The 18834-nt window shown below is 38.0% G+C and overlaps 1 protein-coding gene across 1 annotated transcript in view; it reads left to right on the plus strand.

Moving 5' to 3' along the window:
- lrba (LPS-responsive vesicle trafficking, beach and anchor containing) overlaps positions 1 to 18834 on the plus strand; it is a 193011-nt gene that overhangs the window by 34972 nt on the left and 139205 nt on the right. Inside the window, exons 11-22 of the mRNA XM_079462381.1 lie at positions 329 to 437; positions 1064 to 1216; positions 1321 to 1489; positions 2706 to 2785; positions 2878 to 2940; positions 3327 to 3424; positions 4334 to 4426; positions 4971 to 5079; positions 5751 to 5832; positions 7726 to 7849; positions 8503 to 8695; positions 17660 to 18772. Of these exons, the coding sequence (XP_079318507.1) occupies positions 329 to 437; positions 1064 to 1216; positions 1321 to 1489; positions 2706 to 2785; positions 2878 to 2940; positions 3327 to 3424; positions 4334 to 4426; positions 4971 to 5079; positions 5751 to 5832; positions 7726 to 7849; positions 8503 to 8695; positions 17660 to 18772 (2386 nt within the window). The remainder of the gene's footprint in view (positions 1 to 328; positions 438 to 1063; positions 1217 to 1320; positions 1490 to 2705; positions 2786 to 2877; positions 2941 to 3326; positions 3425 to 4333; positions 4427 to 4970; positions 5080 to 5750; positions 5833 to 7725; positions 7850 to 8502; positions 8696 to 17659; positions 18773 to 18834) is intronic.

An 18834-nucleotide genomic window follows, 5' to 3' on the forward strand; every position in this document is an offset into this window, starting at 1 on the left:
ACTTTCTTCAGTTTTTACTTATTTATTTATTATTAATATTTTAAGCTAATATGTACAATTGAATCTTAAAAATATTTCTTTTAAATCGGTTATACGTATTCTGTTGGTTGTTCTTCTGGAACAGCGTTAAACCTGCATTGTTTACGTCATCCAAAGTGGTCTATAGGATTATATACACCTCAAATTGTAAACAAAAATCACAATAGCTCTATAATAAATAAAGTACGCATACAAATTTCCATCAATATATCATTGCACCCCTATAGGACTATATGTTATAGGTTTTTTGACTGTTTAATGCTGACCTGCCTTATATATATTTTCACAGTTGCACACTACTGTCATTCGTGATGGAGCTGTTAAAGGGCTCCGTTGCTATGCAAGAGCAGGTGCTGGCCTGCAAGGGCTTTCTCGTCATAGGTTACTCACTGGAGAAGGTGAGTTCTTTCATTATGGTGTGTATGAATGAAATGGTTTCAATCCTGCTAATGAAACTTAACACAAGTGGAAAAAGCTCCTTCCCTTTTAGATCTTTGAACTAAACTCAATATAGGAATTCGTATATGAATACCAGTTAAGACTTTTTCACGTTGACAGATACTGAAATGAGAATTTGACTGAAACACCATATTCATTTACAAAGAAAGCAATTTCTAGCGTCATGAACTATAGAGTCTTTTAGCCATGAAATGTCCAGCGACTTGACAAAGTTAGGAAAAGTAATACGATATACAAATATGAGTAACAATGCAATTCATCATTTTGTCAAACACAATAGGGAAGATGAAGGAAGAAATTAATATTACTCTGAGTGATTTGTCTGTTCTGTATGATTTGTCCATGTCAGAAATTGTCCGAATTCCAAGTGAGTTTGGTTCATTACAGTCCATGCAGTACAATCCATTTTGCACAGCTGCAGTTTATATTCAAATGCTTTCGCCAAGAGCATTTTCATTTTTAGCAGCCAAGAAACTGATGGACAGCTCATTTGTGATAAGTAGATACACGAGATAAACAGGCACCTTGTTTTAACATTTATGCTTTTTGGCTGTATTCTCTTCAGTCTTCCAAAGTACACGTGACCCGACCCGTGCTGGACATAGTCCTTGCCTTTGCCCGTTACCTTAGCAACCTACCCACTGGTGTCTTGTTGCTGAAACAGCTCTGTGACCACATCCTGTTCAACCCCACCATCTGGATCCACGCCCCAGCTAAAGTACATTTCACTCAAATTCATCGAAAGCAAATAGAAGTCATTAAACCAGTAGTCTATGCACTTTGTTTTTAACAGTAATTGAAACTGGTTTGCTGCCCCGACAGGTGCAATTGGTTCTTTACACCTACCTAGCAACTGAATTCATCAGTACCGTCACCATCTACAACGCCATCCGCAGAGTCGGAACGGTACTGCAGGTCATGCACACTCTCAAGTATTTCTACTGGGTTGTTAACCCACTGGACCGCAGCGGGATCACACCCAAGGGTCTCGGTAAGAGAGAAGCAACTTCTCAACACTTCATAAGAACAGACAAGATCGGGGTCGAGAAAGGTCGATTTTGAGCTCTTTAAAGCAGTGTGTGTTTAAACGAATGACTTTATAACTTGGTTAATGAAAGTCTCTCTGGGATAAGTAAACATATTTTTATTTTTTCTTTATCCGTTTCTGTGTTATTCATGTCTGCTAATTGCTCTTTTAGCTTTGTGAATAATTAGTTTCAATATACTGTAAGCGTTTCTAGATAGAAATAACAGGGAGGTTTTTTACCCAACAATAGGCAAGTTGTATTTTAATGTCTGTGATTGTAGCTTTGTCCCTGAAAGATCCCTGTGTCATTTCCACAGTAAAATCTAAATGAGGTCTTATTAAACACTTCAAGGTTACTTTATATGGCTTTAAGTTACAAAGCAAAATAGACAAAAACATCTCTCTTTATCTACAAGAAAATTGTTCCAGACTCACATTTAGCTCTTTTGAGGTTTATTTATTCTTGATTTGGATCAATTAAACATTGGATTAATGAAACATTTATTATTCGTTTTACATTATAATTATTATTATTATTCAGTTCACATTACTATTATGTCTTTATTTAATTGACAATATGTTCGTTTTTGTATAATTTGGTATATTGGTTGTATATAACATACAGTAATAACCAAAGTAGCATTAGATGTAATGTGACTGACTCTCAAATGATTCTTTCGGCGATTCATCTGTCTGATCCCCTCCTTTCTGTCAGCCTACTCTGATCCGATTGGTCAGATGGTCTAGTCTGCTGTGATTGATCTACCGCGTGCAGTGTTGCAAATGGAACGTAGGCGAGCATTAAACAGAGTCGACATCCCCAAGCAAAAAACGTTGTTATTCGTTCACTTTCGGCTTTACAACTTTACAGACTGCTTACATTTACACACAACTCTATTAAGTTAAGAAACAGATTTCAGAGCAAAAAGGATTCAATAAGCAAAAATATGTTCTCTCCGTTACAAGGCAATAGATCCAGATTTACATTTTGCTTTTTGAGGCCACCTGTTATGAAATAAACCAAATGTCAACCTTCTTTGTCAACTGTTCCAAAAAAAAATCTTAAAGGTTTTGATTAGTTAAACATTGAATTAAATATTATTTTATTATTGATAATAATATATATATATTTAAATTATTGTTGTATTTCATGGCTCATATTATATGTGCTTGTGTATAGATGGCCCAAGACCCAATCAGAAGGAGATTCACTCTCTCCGAGCATTCATGCTGCTGTTTGTCAAACAGCTCATAATGAAGGTACAGTAGAGTAAACACACAAATAGCAAACTGGATAAATCGATTCAGTGCAGCACAAGAAACGCATACTTCTCTTTCATGTGTGAATACAGGATCACGGCATAAAGGAAGATGAACTACAGAGTATTCTCAACTACCTGCTCACATTGCATGAGGTACAGAAACCCCTCAAAACAAACTATTTTCTGTCTGTGTCAGTTATTATCTAATGTCCAGTTATCCTGCAGAGACCAGTTCTATGTCATTCTTATTACACTGTACTGTACTGCACATGACGTGTAACTACCACCAGATGGCACCATGATCCTACAGCGTTTCCACTGGTGCTAAATAATAACCAGTATAAGAAAGTGTTTAACCGCTAATGTGGGATTATGTTTTTTCTTGTCTTTTATTATTTTTTATAACAAATGTTTTTGTGATGTTCTTTCATCATTTACTCACCCAAAAGTCTTTCTTAAAGCTGTCTGAATTTTGTCTTTGTGGAACCTGCTTCTTTTTTAGCTTTTTGTGAAGTGTTAATACCAAGCATTTTTTCCAGGATGATAATCTGATGGACGTTCTCCAGCTTCTGGTAGCTCTGATGTCCGAGCATCCTGGCTCAATGGTTCAAGCCTTTGACCAGAGGGACGGAATACGGTGAGGCTGCAGTTGTTGCCCCTGGCAACAAGACACTACACTTTCTAGTTTAAACAAATGTTTTGTCTCATCTATGCAAGGATCAGCTGCCCTCGCTCATTATTGATCTCACGTGTTTATTAAAACCTTTGTAACACTAAAAGAAAAAAGTTTGGTTTGCATTCATCTCTATGGAATGACAGAAGGCTGCAGTACCTCTTGCTTAAAGCAAGCTATAAAAACACTTTCATGGGTTCATCTGATACCTATGCTGCTCTACTGGACTCCTAAAATAGAGACATGAACATTTCCAAAGCCTTTATAGACATGCTAGTTTCACTGACAGCCACGGGGTTAAATGTGCACGCTAGCGGGGGGCGTCTGGACGGCTCGTCACGATAAAACAGAGGGCCTCACTTTCATTTCGAAACTGACAACGCCGTTCAAATCACACTTCCATCAAATCCAGCTCCAGAAGGATATAGGCATATTTATTTGAATATGGAGACAGTGTAATGGTCTCGGTTACATATGAAGCGACACGTCACCCTTGTGAGATATGTGAACGCAGCTGACTGAGCCTCCTCGGTCGGAAAGAAATACAGAGGAAACGTCTGAAAAAGAAAATTCATCAACCTGTTCGAAACCATCTGTATTTGAGAGAGTCCCTTTAGGATGCATACATTCGGTGTTAATATTATTGCTTAATTTTGTAATGCATATTTTCGTATTAGCAGGTATTTGTATATATATATGTTTGTATAAACTTTTGAATAAATATATTTCACGATACAATTGTTGTTAGGTTAAGTATCTTCAACTGTACTGTATTATATCACATATGTATGAACATGTACTTTACACTATTCAGATTTTTGTTTACTTTATTAGTCATTTTATATTTTACATACTATTCTCTCAATGACACAGGGTCATCTTTAAGCTCCTGGCATCCAAAAGTGAAGGAATTCGCGTGCAGGCGATCAAAGTCTTGGGCTACTTTCTCAAATATTTGTCACCAAAGTAAGTCACTGCTGGAGCTTGAATATTGGAAATGAAGTCTCAAATAAATTGTTATTTTATTAATTAATTAAAACAGTCAGGATGGTTTGCATGTTTATGTTTAGAAGAAAAAGATCTCAAAACAAAATGTCAAGTACTATCTTTTTATAAAATATACTATTTTTCCCAAAACAAGTGAATATTTTTTTTATGTGTGTCTAACTGTCTATTCAGTTACCATGTTTTGATAACAAATAACCCTCACTCGCCTATTAACTCATCCAGCGTGGAAATATTTACGCTGTATTTTTCCAAATTCTGGTTCTGTGGTTTTTGATAGATAAGTTCACTTTCCTTTAAGATCCCATTTGCTTCATGTGAATTTTCCCCACAAGGAATCTGACCGCCAAGTGCTTTTAAAATGGATGCAGCTTCATTCCGTGACTGTGAAGATATTTTTCAGAAGCTCTGGGCTGCAGTTATGCCCTGTTGGGGTCCTGGCTGCATTCGAAGTAGATCATAATGTTGCTTTGGGATGATTTTTTCGTATTCCATGTGTTTTTAGGAGAAAGTCGGAAGTCATGCTGGGTCACGGCCTGTTCTCGCTGCTCACTGAGCGATTGATGCTCCACTCCAACCAGTTCACTGTCACAACATACAATGTGCTGTTTGAGGTCAGTTTCTATCGTTAAAATGTCTGCACCAGAACTTGGTTTAACACGGTTGTTCCGTGTAATTTTGAGCAATTGAACAATATATTTGGTTTAGAGCAGTGGTTCCCAATGACCCAGGGGGGCCACAGATTTTGTCGTATTTTATATAATATAGAAATTAATCCTACATTTTTTTGCATCAAACATCAGAAAAACAAGACCAAAAAATGTAATATTATACGTTTTATTTGGGGGGGGCGCAAAGGGAGCCTTTCAGTTAAAAACATTTTCTGAGAACCACTGGTTTAGAGGAACAAAAATTAGGCATTATAGCTCGTGCTTCAGATTATTCACAGTTTGTTTTCTACATTGTCACACCATAAGACACATCTGCAGAATATTTGGCAACTACACAACTTACTCTTTTAACCGAAAATTGTGTTTTAGCAATTTGATTGATGCTTCCATGACTATCATAAGTCATTCTCACAGTACAAATCCTCTTCTATGTAAACATGTAAATAACGTCTGGTGAAAATCTAGATTCATTTAACTTGCTATTTTAGGACACTAAAAAAACTGTACTGCTGTACTACATATGAACTGCTGTTTTTAAAGTAATTATAGTATCAGAGATTAGAATTGTTGTGCTGGATATCAGTAAATAACCAGTTATATGTCACTGTATCTAGGTTCTTACGGAGCAAATCTGTACTCAGGTCATTCACAAACAGCATCCAGACCCCGACTCCACAGTCAAGATTCAAAACCCACGTGAGTTACTTCAAACAACACCACTGAGAATATCCGCACACATACAGCTGTGAAAAGAACCACTCCAGATCACTCCAGTTTAATCAGCATTTTTTCATGTATTGTGGTCATTCTGGTTCAGTGTCTGTTGAATTTCAACCTCAGGGGTGACAGTAATTCACCCAACAGCAATGTGAAAGACATTTGTTCAGTCAATCGTTTTTTGATTGGTCTTAAAATACATGTTAAACATTAGTATTGTGTCGTTTAAACTTGAATATGAACTCTCTGCAATGTTCAAGATCTGCAAATGCTGCATTTATTTTGACGAGTTTGTCCTGTTTCGATTTTCTGTGAATAAATGCAAATATTTTTTTTTAGTGACCAGATGCAAATGTACTATTTATAGGTTTTAATTTCTCTCTGAAATTGTTTTAGAATGGCCTCTTAATTTCGACTCTGAATGAAGACTTAAACTCATACACAATTCTGCAATATTAGTTTTTTTACTTTATAGTTCAATAATGGCACTTAATGGCATTTATCTTTTCGTTTCCTATTTTCCCTTCGGACAATTTTTTCTGTTAATTTTGTGCTTGCAAACAGCCATTTCATTGCAACCAATGGTGAAGTATACGGTTTCCTCTGACAAATGAAGTTCATTTGATGGCCACCATTACTCAGATGATAAACGCATTAAAAAGTAATTAACTTCCCACCGCTGCTATAGAGTTGCAACTATTATTCGCACCTTGTTTTTATTCACCCACCGGTTTAATAAAGCCCGCGCTTCGCGAGACCGTCTTTTTCAGAATATGCTCAATTTTGCATATGTCTCCTTTAAATCCAGCCGGAGCCATCAGACGCTCTGGTTTTAATTTAAATAGTGAAACTAATATGGTATACCGATCCGTATCGCGGCTTCACTTAACAAAGCTTAATTCCCATATACTGCCAGCAACTGATTAGAGCTGTATTTACACGGAGATGTGACCATGTACACAAACCGCTTGCCCGTCAGAAGAACCAACACGACGAGCGAGTCGCAGATCGCGGTTAAACAGATGGAGAAGGCAGACAGCGGACTCCGATCCAAGGTCATCTCATACATGATCTGAGAGCAAACACGGTTTCAGCTTTCTTCTGTGTCTCCTTGATTTGATCTGTGTTGAAGCCTCTAAATGGCTGTGATTGCAGTCTTTAGCCATGTCAGAGCCAATCAAACAAACCCAGGGAAGTTAAAGTTTCTCTTAAATTAAACTCTGGGACAAGCCAGGACCAAATGGTGATTGCAGAGTGAAAAAACAGGAAAGCTCAGAGATACATGCAAAGGTAATTTTCTACTGGTAAGGTTCAGTGACTCTAATTTGAGTGAGTAAGGCGTAGAAACAACACAATTCTGCTGGAACAAGCGAGAGCATTGGTTACAGATGCCGTGGCGCTGTAAACTCTCTGTGACGGCTGAAACTTGAGCTCCTCTTCTCAACCTAATGCATGCTGACATTGTCTAGATAATTCATCTAAACAACCAATCTTTTCTGTTTAAGCTAACGCTCCGTTCCAGGAAGCTACGACGTTGGCCGTCGACTTTTTTTAATAGACAATACCAACCTTATGATGAAGAGCATACCTTTATTCCCGCTCAAATATCTACGTTCTGTTATTTTCTGACTATGTGCGCAAATGTTTTGGCGCAAAATAGAGATTCGTCCATTTGATTTGAAGGGAAGCTTTTGTTAGAGGATTTATAACTGTGTTTTGAGTGTGTCAACTGTTTGTACAGTTGTGTGTCAAGTGTTTGTTTTATGGCAAGTGTTGTGTTTTTTATAACTGGAAGGCTGTCAAAAAATATGAACTTGCACCCAATGAATAGTGTGTCACAAAACAAAGGAACAAAATATTGTATCCTTTCAGAGATCCTGAAGGTGATGGCTGCGCTTCTGAAGAACGTTCCTCCAGGAGCCGAGAGCATGGAGGTACGACGGATCTTCCTCTCGGACATGATTAAACTTTTCAACAACAGCAAAGAGAACCGAAGGTGAGAACAAACGCGTGCATGCAAGCACACATGCACTTGGTGTTACTAGCAGTCAGTTAAGGTCCTTTATTTAAATATTTTCTGTATTTTTATATACAGCTTATTATAATTTCTAACCATTACCCACAGTGTAACCCTAACAGAAAATGCATATTTTTTTATTTTTGAAAGGCATTATGTTTTTTGTATGTCCTTAATTTAAAGTCTTGCCTTCTATTTTTCTTATTTTTTTATCAAATGTAGTACTAATACAATGTATATTTAAAAAAGCAGTATGTTTTTACATAATATATGTTTTTTTAATTTGTTTTATGTATTTTCAGATCGTTTTCACATATTCCAAATGCATCCCAAAAGAGCATTTTGACAGATTTTGCTCAAATTTCCCCCTAAATGATTGTTAAATATGTGGACACAGTGTAGCTTAAAGGAGGCATGTTATAGACATTGTCAAGTCACAGCTGGTTGTAACTACACCTAAAGATTAGATTTTCAGAAATACATTTTTAGCTTTTTCATTACTAATTTATACTTATAAGTACAGTCCTTTTGACCAGAAACAGTGTGTATACAAAAACACAGTGCCCAGTGTCATAGCCTAGCTTTCGCCTTCATCAATATACAAATGTATATATTGTGTGTATTTTCTGTAGGAGTCTGCTGCAGTGCTCGGTCTGGCAGGAATGGATGCTGTCTCTGTGCTTCATAAACCCCAAGAACAGCGAGGAGCAGAAGATCACAGAGATGGTGTATGCCATCTTCCGCATCCTCCTTTATCACGCCATTAAGTACGAGTGGGGTGGCTGGCGCGTGTGGGTGGATACACTCTCCATCACACACTCCAAGGTCAGGACCCAAATACACACACAAAAAAAACCCACAGAACATAAGAAAGAGATTAGAGTTAAAAGGTAATATTTCACCAATTGACCTTATATTTAATGTAAACAGAAACCTATTCATTGCATATTACATACATCATTTGTACATCATTTTTATTTTTAACAAACTGAAATTTGCTCAAGTTTGTATTTAAAGTGCTATTTTATGAAAGTGAAATATATAAAAATAAAAGTGTAAATAATATCAAACCAAATGATCAATTATAGTGTAATAATGCAACTCTTAATAAAAACACCTACAATACAAATTGGATTAATAATATATTAATACAGCCACTAAATATTCTTTACATTTCACTTTCATGCGTTTGCATTCAGGGTGCATTTTATCAGTATGTTTGAAAATCAGACCCACAATTCTTTGTGCAGCTAATAATGCAAAGATTTTTGTATTTTATTATTCGTTTTTTACCTGCTTTATCTTGAAACAAAAATGGGACAATGCCTCTTCTTCCAGAAGTCCCCCACTCATTTAGACCCACCATTCTGCAGGTTTTCTCTTGATCCCTGTGCAGTAAGACTGTACACTTATTCCTTTTTTTATTCGCTCTTTCCCTGTTTTCTCCCTCTCTGTACCAGCAGTGATCCACTGGTTTCTCTCTGCAGAAACCTGACTGTTATTACTCTGTATAATCATCCAGAGGTCTCAGATTAGAATCTGGATTTTCCTTCCCTGCCAGACCCCTCCGTTCATACTTTTATTTACAGATTGAATTGCCTCCTTAATGTTCTCGAGAGCTTTTAGTACTTCTAGTTTCAGAAACGTCTATTTTAAGATGCTCTGTTGATATTGTAATACGGATGCTGTTCCCAGCAGAGTGAAGTCATTTTGTGCTCAACTGCAGGTTTGGGTGCCAGCTCATGGGAAAAATGCCCTATTTGTGCTCACTTCCTGCATTGTAGTCTTAGTACACTTGGGGGCGCAGCTGTGCTACGTAGTGAGAAGTGCAGGAATTTAACTTTAGTTCTCAGGGTGTGCTTACTTAAACAAAGCTGCTTTGACGAACAATCATTTACACTTCACCTTTAAAGAATAAAAGTTCATTCAATTCAAAATGTGCGAAATATTTCACATAATGAAGGGATTTGCTAATAAAGCATCATATTTGTCATTTTAAATTGAAGAATGAAGAAGACCCAAAAAAGAACAAAATATTCACATTAACGTTTGTTAATTTATTTTACAGATACAGAATGACTTGCATTAATATCCAATAAAAAACAACATAAACTGCTACCAAATGCACAAGAATGTTCTTATGATGATAAAAATGGTTAACTTTTATTTAGCTGCTGTCCTTCTGAAACCTTGGATATCCAAATTCACGGTTTTTCAGGAAAAGTAAAAAAACACTGTATTTTTTTAAATGGTTCAATACTGTGTTGTCAAAGCTGACAAGCATTTTTGAATACTTTTTATTGGTCAGGTATTTGCAAAACCCTGTGACAAACGCAAAAGGTGACTAATAATACGAATTATGGCAAAAAATCGAAATCACAAAACATGGAGATACAAGGTTTCAGAAGGACAACAGCAATTTATTATTTAGTTTGATGTTTTTCGTAAACACCAGCAGAAGCAGCATTCCTAATTTTGCCGTATGTAGAGCTGAACAATGACAATAATGGCTTTAAATCCAATTTAAATTTCAATCATAGTGTAGATATGCATATAGATGTAGTGTAGATTCACAATTTGATAAAAAATAAAGATAATTATCATTTATTATTCTCACACTGTTAAAACTCGCTATTGTAGTTGTTTACTTAAATAATAGGTCTGAGGTCTATTCTTAGGGAGGATTGAACAGTGTTACTAAATTGAAGCAGTTGAATTGTTGAACAAAAACCTGCAGTCTTTGTTGTATTTGAGTCTGCTAGCATTCCTAAAGTCGCCAGCTGCTGTGGCAAGTGCACACAAATTGATCATCGTCCCTTCTGTGGGTCAAGCCTGTAATTGCTTTTTTGTGCTATAATTGCATAAGATTAATGCAGGTAAGTTCCTGTTCTGTTTACAGCGCCTCTGCTCTGATCTAAAAACAGCACTTTTTTAGAAAGGGGGTTGTGCGCGTGTGAAGTGGAAAGGTGCAGCAGCGCCGAGCCAGAGAGATACATGCATCTGCTGAGGGGAAAAAAGCTAAAGAAACTCAATTGCAATTTTATTGTCCAGCGTGATAGATTTCCTGCCAACTCTGGAGTAGGAAAGCTGTTTGTCACTGTAGCTCTCCCTTTCAGCTGCAAGGGCTGTGTGTGTGTGTGTGTGTGTGTGTGTGTGAAACAGAAAGCGTGCATGTGCCTGGAGATGTGTGTGTTTTTGGGTTGTAGTATGCAAGGTCTCCTCTTATTCTTTGAGTTTGAGTACATTTAATATGCATCTCAAATGGCCTTGGCAATCATAAGAACAAGCCCTTATAAATTCAAGCAGTCTTTTGGGAAATACGGGGAAATAAATGCATGTGCTCGTGCTGTAGTACATTTAGGCACGTATATGTTGAAATATCGTATGCATTGGCTGTCTTTGCTGCTCTATGGAGTTGTTTTTAAGCTCAGTATATAGAACAACATCTGTGAGATCACATGATCAGATGCATTTTCAGACAAAAACTATTTTGCTTAATGCTAAACATGTGCCTCTAGAACTAAAAAAATCTGTCTCAATGTATAGTACTGTAGAGGCAAATAATGTACCACTTTAAAATAAAAAGTAAAAATCTGAATATAAAAATTTTATTTTCTGGAAGACCTTTGGGACATATCGCTAGTGTTCATTTTGTGTACGTGCTAGGTATTTTTACTCATATACTTTGTTGTTGAATACACCACAATATATACAGAAAGTAAATTTTCGATATTTTCTTAAAGTAATAGTTATGAATGAAATGAAAATTCGGTCATCGTTTATAGACACCCTCTCTTTCTTAGGCAGAACACTAAAGAAGATATTTTGAAGAAAGTTGGTAACCGAACAGCACTGGCCCCCCATTCACTTCTATTGTACGGACACAAAACCAATGCAAGTGGATGGGGGCCAGTTCACAACGTTCTTCGATATCTTCTTTTGTGTTCTGCGGAAGAAAGAAAGTCACAGAGGTTTGAAATGACAAGAGGTTGAGGATATTATGATACTTTTGTAGTTTTGGGTGAACTATCTCATTTACGTTTCACATTTATGTGATTTCGATAGTGTGGGATTGATCTACGTAAAATAAATACAGTTTTATCGATGACTGGATCTCATTTTTTATTTCGACTTTCTCGATTGTGTGCGTAATACTCGGGGATGTGTGTATTTTGGTAGGAAGGAGATGATCTAGTTGAGTGTAGGCAGACAGATGTTTCTGCAGATGGGCCTGCTGACACCACAGCTTAGCCAAGGTGCCCCTGTCCCAGCCCTGCACATAAATGAGACACAGCTCCACACAGCTCCTTTATGCTGGAGGTGATCACCGTCTCAAAGACTTGCTGCCCTTCATGCTTTTTCTAGTCAGCACTCTCCTCTGCTGGTGCTTCTCAACGAGTAATACAAACGTAGTATCTAATATATGAAGAGAAAGGAACTGTTCTTCTGGGTCCTTTGGTATTATTGTTGAACCCTATGTGGAGAGGTCTTTGATCCTGGGGCATGATTTCAGTACCTTTAGCACTTGTTTATAAAATATGTTACATTTGTAGAGTAATAAAGCAATATGTTTTATACCAGCAAACTACCGTGCTTTTAAAATGAGTAAGGGATTCAAATTATTGAGTCCAAGTACTGTTGTGTTATAAGCATTCTTCCAAATATCTTTCTCTGTGGTTATCAGAACAAATAAATTAATGCAGATTTAGAACAACTTGAATTTTTGGCTGAAGTACCCCTGTTATATAACCACCAAACTATCGGTATCGGCAGATTTCACTCTGAATATTGGAGAAATTTAGATTGGATTTTATAAGTAAATATCTAATTTTAGTTTTCTGTAGTGTAAACATTTTTGCATTAACCAATAAGAAACCTGTTTGAAAACGGAAGCCGTCCATTGTTAGATTCGGGCCTAATGGAGATGCCAAAAAAGAACAACCTGTCCCTCGAGCAAGTCAAGCCAATTGTGTGGGTTTGTGAATCTGCTATTGTGCTTGACAACAGCAATACTATGGATTTAGAAGACAATGGGATCCAGTATTGGAACATGGCTTGTAAAGATAAAGATACATCTGCCAGCAGTCAGTATTGAGTAAACTTATAGACGGGTGCTCAAATGGGATCTCGAACATGGATGTCATTGACTGTTTTAAGACATTGACAAACCATTCACTTGGCCAAGTATGGACCTCAGCTAATTTCTGGATATGCTGTTTTGTTATTGTTTGGTTATGTTTGGTCTTACCTAGCGTTGTGAAATACTTTACAAGCTACTTAATATATAATTGAGTTGAAACCAAGTGACTAGCAAATGCCGTACAGCGTTCTAGCTCAGTGTTTGTTTTGCATGGTTGCGGTCGTAATGGAAGCTGTTTCAGAACCCACTACACGTTCACCGAGCTGTGTGTTCTGATCGTCTTTCTCATATGTTTACCTTTATTCCACACTCATCCAGACGCCTGAGGGAGTACCGTAAGAAAAAACTGTTTCTTTTGGACAGAGGAGAAGGGAATCGGTCTGCTGACCGCATTGATTTTTAGGGGAATGAAATTGCATTTAGCTAATCCAATTAGAGCATTCTCAGGGTTCCTATTTTCCCTTTGTTTTGCGGTTACGCGCTATCTATTGATCTAAATGGGACTCCCCACTGGTCCTACTGTGAGAGTCTGTGGCCGACCGCTGCCTGCTGATCTAAGATCAGTAATTTAAGCCTGTTTCGTTCTGCTGCTGAGCTTGCAGTCTGATTGCAGCAAGTGATGCTGGATCATCAGTCTGGCACTATACACTAGAATTTTTCAAAGGCGAGGTGTTGTTTTTATTATACAGCGATACTTTTGAAATGAGTTTCCTGATGCATTATGAATAGTTTCAATAGTCGATTTGCGTAATGTTTGCAACCTGTTATTACAATGATGGCTGTCACATTATGAATCCTTTACTGTGGTCTTTCCGTGAATTGTACGTTTTTCCTTACCTCATATTTAGAACGCGCAATTCAATTAGATCAGATTGAAACTGATGTCTAGCCCACCCGCTGGTATACAGGCTACATTTAAAAATCGCATTTCTACAGTGACCCCCTTTATCCCAGAGTAACTTTATCTTCACAACACTAGACCTCACGTGTACCACATGCCTGTTTTAGTAACGTAACTACTGCTTTTCACATGACGTATTATTTTATTGGTAGCAAGCTTCTAGACAATGAGGTGCTTTTAGTGTACATGAAGGCTTTCTTTTTATATGATGTACTTAGTGATTCATGAAGATAATACCTGACAGGATAATACAGTATGCGGCCTCATGTGTACCTCTTTTAACTCTTAGCGGTTTACAAGAGTGCTTTCCTTCATTTTTCACAAATCCTCAAATGCCTCATGGGCCTTGCAGCTATGACTGAACATTTTTTCATAGTGTCAGGAAACATGCTGTGCTGCGTACACACTCCATCGCTAGTCTTTTGCTACGAGGTCATTAGAAGGCGTTCCTAGATTTGGTTGCTGTAGTAACAGTTATAAACAAACCCTTCTGTAAGATGATGTGAGCTCCGCTGCTTTTCTCCTATTGGTAGTTGCTCCCGAAAGTCGCTCATCATTTGCATAAAGTAGATCAACTCTCAACTTTGTCGCGTCGCTAGACACGCCCACTTCCTATCGCCAACGGTCACTGTCTCTCGTTTCGCCGGCCCTCCATTGAAATGGATGACATCAAGTTGCTTCCTCGCTAGGTGTCGCTGGTGGTGTGAATGCACAGTTAGGTTGCAGATTTTTTAAGTAGTTTCCAGCTTATCATTATTTAGGGTTTGTTTTCTGTAGGGTTGCATGACCGGTGCTACCGTAGCATTAAGATGCTAAAGTTCAAAATACCCACGATGCTTCTCTATTTTCTCAATGGTAGTATCGGGGTACTGTAAGTAATGTTGCATATGCGCATTCATTTTAATTTGAATACTTACATCTGCCATTTTGCTGTGTTGCTATCCTAAATGAATCCACGTTTTGAACGACTCTGATGAAATAATGATTCAGCGAGTCGTTCTCAATTTGTGTTCTTCAATGGTCTTGTGGCCTCGTGTTCTCGCTCTACGTCATAAAAAACCTTCAAAGTCCGGTTCCAATACACAAGAACAGAGAACGCATGAAAGTACATGGATGTGTTCTTGATATCAAGGATGCATTGAAAGCAGACTTGCACGTTCCATACCTGCTTGAAGTCTCATAAGTCATTACAGCGTGTCCATATGTGTTCGTTCTTCCGAGGCTGCCACGCAAAACCGGTCTCCGCGAGAACACAAGTCTGTTCTTTGCATTCTTGGAATTGAAAAACGGCCTATGTTCTTGAAAAAATCTGTCGGTCTGAACGAACTGATTGAATGATTCACCTATTGGCCGTTTCAGTTTCGTACGATGTTTATGGTACCGTGACAACCCTAGTTTACACTTTACAGTTCAGTTCTTTTAGTGTAGACCAAAAAAGAGAATGTTTCATTTTAGTCCTGGTTTGCTTAGCGTCCACAATGGCACTTTAATGCGTAATTTAAGGGCATAAGGATGTTACCTAATTGGTCAGTTTTATGTGATTGAAGGAATTGACAGAATATAAAAACAATGTGACTGGGGCTTTTTATAAATGACACATTTATTAGACTGCCTGTCATAATAAAGACAACATATGAATAATTTAGGAATCTGTCAAGAACTAAAACAAATGTTATTGTCTTTTTAATGCAAATAACAAACTGTAACAGTTAAATAGTCTTTATTCACATTTTTTTACCCATGGCACATTCATCTTTGGCACATCTGGCACATTCTCAGAAATATTCAAGGTGTTTTTCTAAATATATAAGTGTTGTTTTAATAGCTAAAGTTAAAGATCGCTTATCTCAGGCAGTTTCAGCCAATCTCATATTAATCTTGAGTGCCTATACAGTAGTATTGTATACGTGGTATTTCCAAAGAAAATTTTGTTAGATTGAATTTATAAAAGAGAGATACAGCTGGACGATTATTACTGGAAAAACATGAGCTGCTAGAGGTGGGACTAGTGGGGAGATGGAACTACAGCACGAGCAAGCAACACATCATCACATTAATCCAATTGGATTAGGCAATTAGCATAATACCTTCCGTCTTTTGAACCTAATGCACATACTCACCGATTGCCAACAAGACGCAGACATATGACTTAGTTTGACGTACCGCGTGTAGTTCAGGTCTGGCATCTTTTAGCACTGGGACAGTTCCATCTATCAGTTTCAAACGATCTCCAGACCAAGCGTTATATCCACTGTTTATAAAACATCCATCACTGAAATGCCGTAAAAAAAACAGACACACCTAAACTTCTCTATTGCAAGAGTAATTAGCTACAGCGCAGATAATCTTGATCATAAGCGGGTCTCGCAAGTTGGTTGCCTTTTAGGCGGCCTCTTTCCGGGAGAATGGCCAATAAAAGGAATAGGATCCCTGTGACGACACAGGTTTCCAGAATTATAAAAAAACTGTCCGAAACAAGTTGGAGTGCTGGGGGAGTGTATCACGTAAAGAAATATTAAAGTCATACGTACTCGTTTTTTAACAAGTTGACCATGTTAACCATGAGAAGCCGGCACGTTTAAGAGTATCAAAATATCAGAATGCATGACATAGCATGATGCCCAATCTTTAAGATGTGCACAAACTAAAGGCCATTTTAATAAGAGGACGAGAGAGAGCCAATAGTGCATTTCAGACCTGTTGGTTTAGTCATGGATTACCCATCAGGCTGTTGGGAAGATTAATGGTCGTGCTTGTAACAGGCTCATTTACAACAATAAGGCCTAATTTATTACTTATAATAAGGCTTTCTTGCCCAAATGCAAACGTCGGCATTGCATTTAAAGTTGTTGTTATTCCCCCCAGCGGTGTGTTTGACTTTCTGTCGGTTGTGTTGCGGTGATAAATCGAGGTGTGTTTTGCTGTGTTCTGAGTTGGCTGTATTTTACGATGCTGTGGTTTGTCTGCTGCTAATTGCAGACGTGAACACATGAATGGGCTTTTCACATCTCACTTGTTAAAGGGGATTGTTCACCCAAAAATATCATTTATTCACCCTCAGATTATTCCAAACCTTTATACATTTCTTTGTTCTACTAAACAAGGAAGATATTCGAAAGAATGTCAGTAACCAAAATAGTTGATTATGGACATAAAATGTGATGAAATTTTTTTTTATTAACGTATTTTTACTAAATGCAGCCCTTCCGTGAGGATTGCATTTTTGTGTAATATCAAACTGGCCCTCTCGAAATAATTTGAGGCATCTGGGTTACAGGGTTGTATTAGTTATGACCGGTTGTTTTTTATTTGAAAATAACAACCCTTGGGTTGTTGCGACTGGCCAATCAGAATCAAGCATTCAAATGAGCCGTGTAATAAGATGTATTATCGATTACCCAGCCTTTTGTTATTCCGAACCTGATGACTTTCTTCTGCAGAACACAAAATAAAATTCTTTTTTTAAGAATGTTGTTAACTGAACAGCGACTGTTGGTTTTGTGTCCATACAATAGATGTGAATTGTTACCTATGGTTACCAAGTATATTCGAAATACCTTCTTATGTATTCTTTGAAATAAAGAAAGTCATACAAGTTTGAAATGATAAGAGGGGGAGTAAATGATTTCAGAATTTCTGTCCCTTTAACATCTCTCTTTTTATCATTCTGTGTTTTTCCTGATTTATAAATTAGCTTGGTTAAGTTGTGTGTTAATATTCCTCTTAACCTCTCTCTCTACCTCTTTAGGTCACTTTTGAGCAACACAAAGATAATCTGGCCCTTATGTTCCAAGAGTACCAGAGAATGGGTTCTGAAGGATCTGAGACCAGAATAAGAACGATCTCTGGGGTCAGCCATGATTCTGAGGTCCATGTCTCGGCCAATGGTGAGCTGCATGCAGAAGAGACAGCTCCATCTACTGTTATTGAGCTACGTGTAGAGGAGCAGGTGGCCGATCCACCTACAGACAGCGAGGAGAGACACAACCAGGTTAGCGTCCCTGTGTCCAACATTATGGCCCGAGAGGAGGGCGATATAGGGGCGGATACACCTGCAAACACACCAGAGACACAGGAAGTGGAAGAACAGAATGCTGCGAAAGAAGCAGGAGAGGATGAACTGAGACATAAAGAAGACAATCTCGAACCCGAGGCTAAATTGGATGGGGAGCATGTGGAAACAGAAAGTGTTGAGAATGACATGATGACTGAAGAGGATAATGGAAAGGACATAGGACGTGTTGACGAGAAAGATGATCAACAGACTGCAATGGAGAAGAAGGAGAACGTAGAAACCGAAGCTGCGAAGATGTCAGATGAAGATGATGGCAAAACGAATGAAGTCAGTGCACAGGCAGAAGATTGCTCTCCTGAAGCTGGAAAGGAGACCGTGGTGGTTGAAACCACGGAAGCTTCTACTGAGAAGAATAAAGATGATGCTGAACAGCAAGATGAAAAGATGGAAACCAAACAAGAAGAGAAGTCATCGAAAAAAGACATAATAGAGACTGACCCATCTAAGGAAGAGGAAACCAAGAATGCTCCAGCACTCATGGTAGAGGTAGATTTAAACCAAAGCACCTCCACAAAGGAGTCCATAGAGGGTAAAAATGCAGAATTACAAGCCACAGCGAGCCAGTCAGAGCAAACAACAGAAGTGTCTCCTGTAGAGGCTTCTACGACGGAGGTTAAACCTGTTGCGAGCATCTCGCAGGATGCAGGAAGTAACCAAGACCCTTCCACAGCAGCGGTGACTGAGAGCTCTGCAACTAAAACCAAAGAGATTAAAATTGCTAGACTGGATGTGTCAAGTGTGGCCTCCGACACGGAGAGACTAGAGCTGAAGCAGACCTCCACGACTGTATGCTTGTTTTAAATTTTACCTTCAACTTCACTCACATGCATATTTCATGTTAGAATACT

Source organism: Barbatula barbatula (assembly GCF_947034865.1).
Source record: "Barbatula barbatula genome assembly, chromosome: 8".
Lineage (NCBI taxonomy): Eukaryota > Metazoa > Chordata > Actinopteri > Cypriniformes > Nemacheilidae > Barbatula > Barbatula barbatula.